The following is a 14,243-nucleotide window of genomic DNA, read 5'->3' as shown; positions in this document are numbered from 1 at the left end:
AATAATTTAATCTAAATGTAGAAATGATTTATATGCCACAGACAGACTTGCAGTATGATCTTGCTTGACCCAAAGTGACAGGCTTTAAAATGGTATTGGTATTGAATTATTTATTTAAAAATGTGCAAACTGTTCTTTTGTATAAATCCTAAACTGTCTTTATTTATAGGACTGATATGGGAACCAAAGAGTTGAAGAATGTCCTCTGTTTTACAAAGAAAAATGACACCTTGATGAAACGGTCAGTTTAATCCCAGGCAGATGAAAATAATGGCACTAGTTAAACAGTAGCAGGAAACCACACAATGATAGTAGCTCATAATTATGATAACAGTTTTCTGGACATAAACCATGATCCCAAATATGTGCAGGTTTCAGTTAAATAAATAACGTGTTTCACTCTACCTCTTGCAACTGAATGGACGTCAGAGTAATAATGTTTGGCTGACCCAAGCCTAACCATCCGCAGAATATTAAATGGATAATTATTAACTATTTTGTCTGAGGGTTACTAGCATTTTTACTCAGTATAATTCATCTGTTCTGGAGACTTTTATGCCAACATGCAAACTGCAATTTTAGATAATTACGAAAATAATATTTTTTCACCTTTGTTCTGTTATTTGATGTGTGAGCGTCTTGCATATAAAGTGTGCATTCTACCCAGGGCTTTTTTTCCTCATAGAACGCTCAGAACGGAGTTCCGGCACCTTTTTTGGATGGAACCTTGCAGGGTAGGCAAGGTGGGTTGTATGACATGGGTGAGTTCCAGCACCTTTTTCTTTTACAAAAAAAGCACTGATTCTACCATTCATACGAATAAACTGAAGCATGTTACCAGACTCTGAAATTGTTTTTTTCATATACATGGCTTCTATAAATCCAAAGGAAACTAATCACTGGAATGAAACCTAAATATAAGGCAAATTCCGCCTGTGTAATTAATCTGGAAAAGCTGTTTGGGGGTTATGCTAAAGCATAGTAAGAGGATGGTTCTTTTGGCCACAGGGAAAGGAAAAGAAAAGAAACTTCTTAATATATTCTGGAAATCTCTCTATGCCAGCTGATATATAGCTTTATTTGGTTATGGTCTTTGGGATGTCATTGTTTCCATGGTCATTCAGAAGACACTACTTAGCTGCAGTTGCAAATATAGTATTGAGTGGAAAAATATGCTCATCTGTCATTGATGGGAGCAATATATAAGATGGGTGGATGGATGGATGGATGGATGGATGGATGGATGGATGGATGGATAGATAGATAGATAGATAGATAGATAGATAGATGATAGATAGATAGATAGATAGATAGAAGATAGATAGATAGATAGATAGATAGATAGATAGATAGATAGATAGATAGATAGATAGAAGATAGATAGATAGATAGATAGATAGATAGATAGATAGATAGATAGATAGATAGATAGATAGATAGATAGCATTGAATAAGTAGTTCTGGCTCCTGGAGGGTTAACACAAAGGCACAACAAAAACAGGAGGGGGAGAGCAAAGACAGATTATAGGATGAGAAGAAAGAAGAAAGCAGAGAAAGGGAAGAGTTGAAGCGATGTGCTGAAAGTAGTACAGGGTGGGGGTGAATCACAGACCAAATCTGGTCATCACAACTTCAGAAATTCTGCTCAGCCTTTTTTGGGGGGCCTCTGGAGTGAAGGGAATGAGGGCTTCTTCTTGTTGCTAGTTACTGCTTCAAGTCCAGGAGGAGTCCATCTCTTGTCTAATAAGAGTAAGTGCAGCTTACAAGGAGGAAGATGGCTTGTTACAGAGTGGCTTTCCAACAGTTCTGCAGGTTACACAGAGATCAAAGGAGGGAGTAAATGTTCCTGGAATGGCCAGATTCAAGACCAGCTCTGCCTATTTTTAGTGGGGAGAATTTCAGGTGTGTTTTCTTCCGTGGCAGTTTTATGTTCAGGCGAGGCAAAGAAGAAATAACTGTTATTTGAGGCAGAAAATGATGCAGAGAGCTGCATACCATCTCCAAATAGGGCATGTGGCAGTGGACAATAACTGTATGGGCGAAGCTCAGAGCCAGTCCAGCTGGACAGCAATAGAAAAATAAAACTGCATATTCCAATACCTGTGTTGTCAAAGGGGAGGATAGCAATTCAGTGTTTTTTGAAGGCTGTTTTCTTTAGGTAAGTGGCTCATGGTTGTGATATGTCAGCATTTGTTTCTGCTTTATTAACTTCACATGGTACTGTTCTCTGTTAGTAATATAACACTTTTATCTTTGACAATTTTCTTTGTTCGAATGTGTAATTTTTCTTTGATGAATAAAATAAATAATAATTTTAATAATAATAATAATTTTTGTTTGCTGAATACTATAAAATAAATAATATATTTGGTATATCTTTCTACCAAGGATAATGCAAGCTCTTTGTGTGAACTTCAAAGCACTCCAGAGGCGAGTAGTAGAAAGAGAGCATTTCGAGAAGCTTTATGATTCTGGAATAAAGCACAGACATTTGTCACTGAGAAAAAATTTTGACATTCAGAAAGCTAATTATGTTAACTAACCTATGTTCTTTCCTCAGTGGCTCTGAGAAATTTTCCTCGGTGGCTCTGAGCAAAACCTCTCTTTACATCTGCATTGCTAGCATAATGGACAGTGTCAATTAAAAAGTCATGTGGAGCTTATTTTAAATAATAATCATACACGAGTGAAGGTGAATATACCTGTCCCGGGATAGCGTTGCAGGATCCAATCTGAGTCGGTCACCGGGACCAGAGATTTAGTCTTCTGAGCTTTCGGACTCGTGCTGGAGCCCCCATCCTCAGGGAACGTCTCTCTAGCAGAGTCCAAATGCTTGGAAGACCAAACCTCTGGTCCCGGTGACTGATCCAGATTGGATCTTGCAATAATCATACAAATTGTGTGCTTTCCCATTAATCTTACTTTAGAATATGTTATTATCACACAGATTTAAAAAATGAAAATATGTAATCAAACCTGGTATAATATTTTTTCACTACTGGGATTTATTAACTTGCATTTTCCAGGCTTTTGTCCTGGCAGAATTTATTTCTATTGGTGAAAAGAGCATAGACAGCTGTGGGATTATATTCATAATAGTTTCATTGAGGGCCTGTGTTGGTCCCTTGTTTAAGCCACCAAGGTTATCTCTTTTTTTACAACCAATTTTTGGAAGAGTACATACTGTAAACAAGCTAAGTGTGGCATGATCAGGAGGTGCAAAATGTCACTATTGATTATTCAGAATTATTTACTTAACATGAACAGTGGAAAGGAAGGTGCAGAAATATAAAAATAGACTGCCAAAAGCAAAAACCTCAATTGTGTGCACCAGAAACAAGCCTAAAGCCTGAACCCAGTTAAATCAAGTTAAAACTAGAGATAGACATTAGCTTTATTCAGTGATTTGACATGCTCAGCTCCAGTATGAATTGTTCTGAAAAATCTGCAAAATCTATTTGTAGAAAAGGACCAAAGAATGTGAGTAGACATTAAGTGTTCCTTGCAGATACTGTACCTGTTATTTCCTAAAATCAGGGCTTTTTATCTCATAGAACGCTCAGAACGGAGTTCTGGCACCTTTTTTGGATGGAACCTTGTAGGATAGGCAAGGCGGGTTGTATGACATGTGTGAGTTCCGGCACCTTTTTCTTATACAAAAAAGCACTGCCTAAAATCATATACTGACTTCATTCATTATATGAAGCCATAATGTTATTAATTGGTTTTGGTTGTGTATAATGTATGGACCTAAGGTCATATGTGAATCAAATTATTATGACTAAACTTTTTTTTCATCCATACATTATATGCCAGGGCTCCTATAATTCCTATGACTGAGAGGAATCCAAGATTAAGTTTTTCATAGGGATACCCTTTGACATGGCTTTATGTAAAATAGAGGACCTGCCTCAAAACCTATCAATTTGTACAGGATCACAAACAAAGAAAAAGAAAGAGATTTAACAGCTATGGGGAAAATAGCTGGGTAAAGGAGGGAAGCCTTTAAGAAAGAAGTTTTGAATTCGCACCTTGAGTAATGGAGAAGAAGGAGCTTTATTGCTCAATAACAACATTAAACTAGCATATTGAATATAGGCATTTAAAAGATTCTGGTTGGATACATGAAATATACCAAGCCATGGTTTATTTTAACAATGGTTTATTGAATAAACCACAGTGGCTAGATTCAAACATGAAACTGCTACAAACCATACCGTATAAATGGTGTTGGCTGGATTCCCAAAATAAACAAAGCCCAACAATGCAAATTCATGATTTAGTGACTGTCAAAAACAGATCTCAGGGCCAGCTGACAAAGATGCCCAATTCATGCCCCTTAAGTAGAGCCCAACATATTACCATCCAATGCTGTATGCTCTTGGAGAGTAGATGGGTGCAAAATTGCAGCCAATGCCATTCAAATTGACAGGTTTGCATGTTGATCAGAGCTGCTGTGTTTAGTTTTTGTGGATCCTATTGTCATATTTCTATTCTTCTTCTGTTCTTGTGTTTAAACATTGTCACACATAAATACATTTCATCCAAATATTATTTTCTCCCTGCTAATTTAAGAAAAGCTTAACCTGTTGAATGCATGTGTCAGATTTCTGCTAAAGACAAAGCAGGAAAGCAACAACGTAGAGAAGCAATTGCCTTCGTAGCTGGCTTTTCATCCACTAGTGGTGTCCTGGGTACAGAATGCTTTCCTCAAGACAGTATGAGTGGCCCCTACTTCTTTGTTTTAGGCACTAAGTAAATTCTAGGCATTAAGTAAATTCCTGCCTTATGTACCAAGAGATAGTTTCGTATTTTACACACTGTGCCTTTCTTAATGCATCCATTTTCTATGTACAGTATTTTTGCTTTGAGAAAAGCAGGCATTTGATGCACTGAAATTGAAACTAAAAAGCATTTGGGTGTTGCCTTTAGTGGACATAGAAATCTAATTAAATAAAAAAATAAAAAAAATAAATGCAGACACATGATAAAGCAAAAAGCTTCTCTGATTTTGATATCAAGATAGGAACGTCTTGGCACACATTTGCATTTTGCCTGCAGTTGCTTTCTACTCAGATCTCACCAGCTGTTTTCATGATAAGCCAACATACAGAGTCATCAGATACTCAAAAAAATTGTAATGTTTGTAATTGTTTTATTTCATTTTAATTCTGTTTGTTGCACGGAGTCACTTGTTGATATGGGCAGCTATATACAGACAGTCTTCAGCTTACAACCATTCATTTAGTGACTGTTGAAAATTACAACAGCATTGAAAAAAGTAATTTATGACCGTTTTTCAAACTTATAACTGTTGCACACTTGCCAAGTGGCATGTATTTAGGATAGCTGCGGTATCCCAGGACCAACTTTTGCAACCTTCTGACAAGCCAAGTCAATGGGGAAGCCAAATTCATTTAACAACCAGGTAATCTACTTAACAAGTGCAGAGACATACGTAAGAACTGTGGTAAGAAAGGTCATACAATGAGGCAAAATTCACTTAACAACTTTCTTGCTTAGCAACAGAAATTTTGGGCTCAGTTGTGGTTGTAAGTTGAGGACTACCTATAAATTGAATAAACAAATAAAATAATATGCCAGTCCTGACCAGTGTCCCATTTGCTTTGTATATTTCAGGAGTACAGAATTGCTTCTGTTTGCTGTTTCAGTTTGCAAACATTTTTACCCTGCTTATTTGAAACCATGGTTGCTGGGTATAGATTTACCTTTGAAAAGGTAAATGCACATATAGTAATGCCAAGGTACAAATTTAGAACAAGTATATAGTCCTTGCTCCAAGGAGCTTATAATGTAAAGTTTAACACAAAAGTAAAACCCAGGCATAGCTCGCTTCAGCAGGAGGTGTATATGGTATATTCAGTTTTTTAGTTGCATGTGCTAAAGGACCTAGTTTGTCAGGAATGGACAAGCTTTAGGTCACTGTAGAGCTGAAGGAAATTGGAGATGGAGAAGCAAGGCGAAGGTTGAAAAAAAAACAAAAGTATGCTTTAACACAGACATAAAGTGTGAGTAAGAGGATAAGATTCATTCTTCCTTGATTCAGCAGAACAGTCATTTCCTAGCCAGCCCTTCTGGGAATTGCACTCCACACATTTTTCAGTTGCCAAGATTGAGAAATACAGCATTATAATATAAAAGGCAGGGAGGGAAAAACTCAGGCTAGGCTTTCAGAATTCTATTACTATAGTTTAGCTGAATAAAGTATAGTTCCAGCTACATTTGTTGAGTCTGCTTCTTTTCCTGGTTTACCTCAAAGGGCTGACAGTCACTTATAGCCAGCCCAGCATCACTTTTTCAATTCTTAAATCCCCATGAATCAGGAGGAGTCTTCTAGCACCTTTTCTAACTGATTTTATTAAAATGTTTTATTTAGAAAAGGTGCTATCAGACTCCACCATAGACTAACATGGTTTTCCTCCTACAATGCCAACATACAGCAACCCCAAAAAGAGTGGGAGGACACAATGTTTCTGACCTTGAAGCATTGCACATTATTTGTCCTGCCCACTTCAACCTTAAGCCTACATTATTTTACTCATATAATTTAAACATGGCACCTCTTGCCTTCCCACAACCTGTTCTGGGAAACTCTTGACTGCCAACTTACCGTAACTCCCCTATATTGGCCTTGAATGGTAGGTTGCTTAGAATGGGAGAATTGGAGAAGTAAGATCATGGAGGCTGAGTGCTGTCAAGAGGCAGTAGCAGCAATGAATATACCTTAACCTGTGTCCCCTGTATGGGCTTTCAGCCCTCAGGTGTGGTCAAGTGAAATAAGATTTAACTGTCAGTCCAGTGGGGTTCTTTGGATGGAATGGTAGTGAAGAAGAATCAAGTTATCCTTCATCTCAGGTTGCCAAATTCTGGGATAGAAAATGAAAATGGCAATTTTTGGAGGTAAGAAGAGCATATGCTGAACCCAGGAGTGAAAGCCATCCTTAAGGAGAGGTCATCGTTTATTTCTCTTTCTATTTTTGCCAGGCCTAAATTATCTCTGATGGAGAGATGCCAGACAGCTGGAATACATCTTCCGTCAGCCGAGAAGCAAGAGCTGGAGGCATTATTATGCCTGTGGTCTTTTCCCTCATCTTCCTTGTAGGCACAGTTGGGAATAGCCTGGTGTTGGCTGTGCTGATACACAATGGAGAGGTGAAATATAATACTACAAACCTGTTCATCCTCAACCTGGCAGTGGCAGATCTCTTCTTCATTGTTTTCTGTGTCCCATTCCAGGCCACCATCTATACTCTGGATGGATGGCTTTTTGGTGCCGTTGCCTGCAAAGCTGTGCATTTCTTCATTTACCTTACCTTGTATGCCAGCAGTTTTACCCTGGCAGCTGTCTCTGTGGACAGGTAAATATATATGTTGTGTGTATTAAGGCACTGAGATGTATTTTTTTTAAAGAAGAAGAAACCATTGCTTAATATGATATGTCAGTCTATTTATTTCTAAACAGGAGAAGGAAGACAGTATCCAAAATCTTAAAGTACCTGACATGTGACCCTATTAGAGGAGAATATTTGTAACTCAGGGTTGAAATGCGGAGTCCTTGTGCTCTCTGAGCTACATGTACATGTGTATAGTATGTAGATGAAAGGTACGTAGATCTTCTGAGAAAGCACCCATCCACAGCACATAAACATAAACAACGTTTACATGTCATTCAAAAGAAACAATCAACAAGCCAAAAAGGGAACAAAAAGACCAAAACACATTCTCACCAGCAATCAACACCCAAATGAGCAAAGATTATCACCAAGATTAACATTAGACTAACAATCAAGAAGCAAACAATACCCCAGTCAAGAAACTGACAAAGGAGCTAACAGCCCGACCAAAGAACTACCAAGACAACTCCCACCAACACTAACAGGGCGAGCCACTAGAGCCACTAGAGCAGAATTCCTCCTGGCTGAGGAATTCTGGGAGTTGAAGTCCACAAGTCATAAAAGGGCCAAGTTTGAAGACCCCTGCACTAGAGTATAAAATGAGAACAAACCCCACTCCCTAATAGCACTGAGGTTATTACCTAATTTCAGTATTGAAACATGTGCAAGAAAACAACCAAGCTCAGAAAGCAACAAGGAGCCCTCATGTGGTCTATTTTTATTTATTTAAAAAATATACTTCCTCTCTTCCTATAACTAAGGCATCCCAACTGATTTGTCTCTTATGTGGTTGAGGCCAGAAGTATCCCAGGCATGCCTGGGAGATATAGAAATGTCTCAAGCTAGATTAGATGGCTTCCAATCAGATTGAAGGATACATTTAAAATCAACCATGAACATTTTTATGTAAATAAAAATATGACACATCAGGAAGGTAGGATCTAAACAGCCTGCTCCACATTCTGCTAGCTTTATAAAGGTAAAAGGTAAAGGTTCCCCCGCACATGCGTGCTAGTCGTTTCCGACTCTCCGTTTCATAGCGGAAGAGCCAGCGCTTGTCCGAGGACGTCTCCGTGGTCATGTGGCCAGCATGACTAGACGCCAAAGGCGCACGGAACGCTGTTACCTTCCCACCGGAGTGGTCCCTATTTGTCTACTTGCATTTTTACGTGCTTTCGAACTGCTAGGTTGGCAGAAGCTGGGACGAGTAACAGGCGCTCACTCTGCTACGCGGCACTCGGGATTCGACCCGCCAAACTGCCGACCTTCCGATCGACAAGTTCAGCGTCCTAACCCACTGAGCCACCGCGTCCCTTGCTAGCTTTATACTTGCTAGCAAAAATCTTCCAGGCAACAGAGTTTACATGGATTGTTCACCATACCCAAACTCTCTCATTCCATTCAACTGCATTCAGAGTTGTAGCCTTAGGCTTGATCTCCATCTTCATTCCCAACCTCCACCTACGTCACAGCCAATTAAAAAGAAAGTGTCTTGCCTTCTCTGCATAATTATTTCTATTTTTATCACTTTACTCTTTTTTGTGCTTTCCCCTTAATAATTGTAGCGTACTTACCAGTTCTTTCTGTTTAATCTCAAATGGTGTATGAATAAATTCTTTCAGAAAAATGTCGTATCTAAACATAGAATGAATTTTTGGCATGGTTCAAATACGTGGGTTCCAAAATATTTCTACCTATATTGGGGGGGGAAAGATCCATATCATATTTGTGGGATTATGAAATAATGAACACCTACATCAATTTCTGTAGATTTTCAAATAGTTGGTTTGGGTGGCATTTTAAGTGTCAAATTCATGCCGAAAAGGGAATGAAAAAGGTTTGTCACAAGGAGAGTCTGAATCTGGAAGAAAATGGGCCAATAAGAGCAATGCATTTAAGCGATAAAGGTGAAAATAATGATAGGTGTATTTATATCTATTGAATTTATCAATCTCTGCCTTGTTTCCAGATATTTGGCTATTTGCTACCCACTGAAATCTCGGAATCTCCGTACCACTTGCAATGCAGTCCTTGCTATTATCATGATTTGGACCTTCTCCCTGCTTTTTGCAGGACCCTATCTCAGCTATTACCAAACCATTAATTACAAGGAGACATTGATCTGTGCTCCAGTTTGGGAGGACCAACATCGGAAGATCTTAGACATCTTCACTTTTGTGTTTAGTTACATCCTCCCAATCACTGTTGTCAGCCTGGCTTATGGCAGAACCATCAAATTCTTGTGGACTGCTGTAGACCCGCTGGAAAGAATCTCAGAGTCCCGCAAAGCCAAACGGAGGGTCACCAAGATGATTATTACAGTGACTGTCCTCTTCTGCTTGTGTTGGCTGCCCCACCATCTAGTGATCTTGTGTTTCTGGTTTGGCTATTTCCCCTTTAACCAAGCTACCTACGTCTTACGCCTAGCTTCTCATTGCTGCTCATATGCCAATTCCTGCCTCAACCCAATTGTTTATGCTCTCATTTCCAAGCACTTCCGCAAGAAATTCAAACAAGTCTTCAGTTGTGTTCTTGTCTAAGACAAGAACAAGAAGGAGTGAACTGACAATAAATCCAAGTGGCCAATGGTTTCATCAACCAGACTGTAGGTTTCTTTGGAGGAAACACAAAAGTAGCATGGTTTAATGAGGAAAATATGAGCTGTTGCATGGATCTGTTGCTAAGAACATGGGAAGATATTCTTCCTGAGAAATGGCTCTAGCATTTACAAGACATTACAGTATCATATGTGTACAGAAATTACAAAAGGACCAAGAAAATTCTGGAACTATCAACAGTCACCTCATTGACTGCAACATGGACAACAGTAATTTTTAACTATTAATGGCAGATGGTATTAATTATCCTTTCTCAGCATGACTACCATATTTTCATTCAAATCAGGCTTGGGTTGGTGAAGGATAGGTTGACTCAAATTAATTTTTTTTCAATGCAACCAAAGTACCCACAATTCCTTAGGGAGCATCTTGATATTACTTTAGACCATCTTCACGAAGACATGTAACTTGAAAATGGTGCACAAGCTCCTTATGCCAGAGTTAGAGGGATGTGAAGATGAGCCTGGAAGTTCATTCTAATACTTCTGATTTACTCTTCTAGGAGTGGTTACAGAAAGCATAAATGAAAGCTTCAAAGTACTTGGGTTACTATAGGAATTAGGGTTTGGAAGATATATCTATGAACAATGGGGTGGTTGCTTATGTTTTTGTAGCTTGTGGATCCAGACTGAAAAATGTAAATGCGTGTATTCTTTCTCCCCTTCATCTTGTAATTAAGACACATTATGTTTGGATTTCTTTATCTTTTGATTTTGAATTTGTTTTTGCTTATTTTTTTAAAATAGGATTTTACATTATTTTAAAGCACTTAAGCATTGTTTGAGAGAGGAGAAAGTTGTGGTTTTGATTGTCACAAAGATAAGCCAATAGAGCTGTATTGGCTGATGTCATGGTAATGTGAGCTAAAGTTGAGAGGTGGCTCTGATTCAAGCCTTTTTAGGACTCTGAGAATCCTAAGGATAAATTTTCCACTCAATCTCTCCTCCTTTTCTTCTTGTTGCTTCCAATGTCAATATAGCTCCCACCACTCACCCACCCACCCAAACATGGTCTTAGTAAACAGATGTGTTAGAGGAAACACCGAATTATAGAATCATTTTTGGAGCTGAATTTGATAGTTTAGTTTTATTCTGCAAAGAAGTATATGGTTTTAATTTAAAGAAATGTTGAAACATTTTTGGGATGGAAGTCCCTCTGTACCAATATGTGGGGCTTGTAGCTACTGAAACTTTTGCACACCCAAGAGACCCCACTTACCATCTCAAAGCTGGAGTTATGTAATTTGTAATAGAATTCACACATCCATACTCAACCATAATGAGATTGTTTGATTTTAGCTGAGCATATTAGATGAAATCAACCCTCATAGTTTGATTGAGAAACAAAAATATGACAAGTGAACTCAAATTATTGTGTATTTATTTTGGGGTTGAGCAGGAGTTTTAAAGATTAGAGCAGCTTTTTTTTATCTGCCTGTTCATTGCAATTTTGTCTGCCTTGCGCAGTTAATTTGAATTCAGCAGTAACCTAGAAACAAAGTGCTACATTACTGATATCAATGAATAAGTATTTCTCCAAATGTCTTTCAGTTAAAACCTGTTGTTGCTTACATACTTATTTGGGGTGCTGATTCTATTGATTTAATGGGACTGACTTCTGAGTTAGCATGAATACCAGTGAGAATCATCAGCATAATAGGCTCTGGTCCTGTGCTCTTTTCTTAACAAACAAAAGGAATTAGCAGAATACATTTTTGAATGAGTAATGATAAACTGGGATTTTCTATCAGTGAGACTGACTGCCCCAAAGGCCTGATCGAGGTTTAACTTTAATTATTTCACATTCATAAATGTGCAGCACAGCACGTCTATTTCTGTTGCCTGACTTTGAAAATTAGAGCTGGCCCAGGCGTATTTAGTCAATTAATCCTCACCTTCTAGTTTTAAGGCTTTGTATCAGAACAAAACACAATCTTCAATCTTGCATCTTAAACCCAACAGTAAAGAAAGCTGATAGCTCATATAAATAGCTTATTATTTCAGTTTCACTTCAGGATCTGTTGCTCCAAAGAATTGTTGTAAAGCAATGAGAATATATGACAGTCAATTACAGTCTGTTATTATCTTTCCACTTTTCTACGAACTGCAGAATCATGGGAGCTATTATGAGGTTGATTTTTCTGCCATACAACTTTCCACTCAGGATGAGTTTTCTAGGGCCATGTTCATCACAGCCTCACAAGATTCCTTAAAGCAGTTGAAAATGGCACAAAATAACCTTTGCTTATATGTTCATTTTTTAAATTTACATTTTTAAATTTAAAATGCATTCATTCAAATAGGCTTTGCTGGTTTTTAATCAATGCATAACTTATTTATCAAAGCAGCACTTATTTACCAAAGGAAGATGAGCTTAGCGTCTTTCAAATCACCTTCATTTCCCACCCCCCAATATGTCTTTATAAGCCCAATTGGCCCATCAATCTTCTTTTAGGGCACCTGTGTATGTGATACCAGGGCGGCTTTGATCAGTCATTGGTGGATTCCTAGCGAAGTGCCTGCATGTGAAGAAGACAAGTCATGGCTATTCACGAGCCACTCTCAAAATGTCTCCTTCCATGAAGACAATGCATGTTGTTAGCCACTGAGAATAGGGACAGCATATTACTTTCCCACCAAGCTATTATTTTGACACCTCAAGGGCTGGATGACACTAGTAAAGAAAGGTTCATTTGTGTGTTTGTAATCTATGTTTTGCTTTTTTTTTTTAGTTTCCCTTTTGGATATCTTGCCTATTCCTTTCCCAAGTAGTCTATCTATTAGTAAGAATCCATTATGACGATAGTAATGCTTTTCTTTCATAGATACAGATTATGACAAAATAGTATGTGTGAAACCATTACAATGAAAATCAAGATAGTCTTTATCAGATTACTACTCAAACCTCCATAAAACTATTCAACATCTGGACACATTCCTCATTGCATGTATTGATACAGAACAATTTCTGCATGTGGCAAAGGATTGGGGGAAAAAAACCTTTACTTCCATTCTGGAAACCGGTCATCTCCTTCTTCAGAGTTGCATCGTATAAAGCATTCTAAGCTAAGGCTATTGCCTAGAAGAAACTTTAAGAATTGTAATTGTGCTTTTAAAAAAGACCCTGCTAAATGTCACTTTGTTTTTTGTTGAAGGCAGCTAAGCATAAAGTAAACCAACTCAGTTCTAAACAGAAATTGTGTTGTGGGATTGCAGAGGTGTGGAAGCGGTTTGGGAGTATCACAAGCATTGTGTGTGGATGTGCCACACATGTTGCTTATTTGTCTTTATTTAATGAACACTTTCTTCTAGTCCATCTTACAGCAAATATTTTAATATGCGATTGGCAATATAGCCATACAGCACTCTTAGTCATGCTTGCATGGAAATAAGTTCTACCACAGGAACTTACAGGGCACTGTGGTCTTGGGTTCAATTGTGAGCTTTTAGCACCAAGCTAAAAACCAGGAGACTGTGAGTTCTAGTCCTGCCTTAGGCATGAAAGCTAGCTGGGTGACTTTGGGCCAGTTATTCTCTCTCAGCCCAACCCACCTCACAGGGTTGTTGTGGGAAAAATAGGAGGAGGAATGAATATTAGTATTATTATTATGCCCTTGAGTTATTTATGAAAATAATAAAGGCAGAATATAAATAAACAAAATAATAAGAGACTGAAGAAATTAGGTATTCAGCTCCAAAATGTTATTAGATAAGTTCTGCTGTATGACATCTGCCATACTGATAAAATTGAGGCATCAATCTATTTTATTTCTTCACCAGTTTATACGTATTTACAATTTACATACCATTTATCTATCAAAGAAGGGGAAAGAGAAAAGGATTCAAGTATTGTGCTTATTTTGACAACAGAGGTACTAAAACTGAATCTAAATATGATTCTCTGAACAGACTCAGGCTCAGCAATGTAGTGAAATATAATCTTTATCTGAGAAAAGAAAAAGAAGCTAAAGAAAGAGTCAAGAAAGGAAGCCGGAAATAAAGATTCTTCTAAGAAAAGCAGACCAAGAAAGTACTGCAATGTATGTTCAGTAGCTATTGTAAATAAAATAAAGAAATGCTGTGTAATGGCCAGTTCATAAAGAACAATCCATACAAAACTGCCTTTGTGACATGCATTTCTCAAAGAAATCTGCATGTCAGCTATTAACTCTTTTTACGATCTAATGAATGGAAGTTTTTTTTATGTACAC

The 14,243-nt window shown here is 37.9% G+C and overlaps 1 protein-coding gene across 1 annotated transcript; it reads left to right on the top strand.

The window, feature by feature from the left end:
* Window positions 1-6,934: 6,934 nt before the first annotated feature.
* On the top strand, window positions 6,935-9,955 carry GALR3 (galanin receptor 3; the record flags this gene model as incomplete). The annotated part of the gene is made up of 2 exons (XM_083365465.1): window positions 6,935-7,379; window positions 9,385-9,955. The coding sequence occupies exons 1-2, from the start codon at window positions 7,030-7,032 to the stop codon at window positions 9,953-9,955; spliced, it is 921 nt and encodes a 306-aa protein (XP_083221591.1). The 5' UTR covers window positions 6,935-7,029.
* Between the last annotated feature and the right edge of the window lie 4,288 nt (window positions 9,956-14,243).

This window comes from Vipera ursinii, assembly GCF_947247035.1.
Source record: "Vipera ursinii genome assembly, chromosome: 6".
NCBI classification, from domain to species: Eukaryota; Metazoa; Chordata; class Lepidosauria; order Squamata; family Viperidae; genus Vipera; species Vipera ursinii.
The sequence above is the reverse complement of the archived record's forward strand: the minus strand, read 5'-3'. Positions and strand labels throughout refer to the sequence as shown.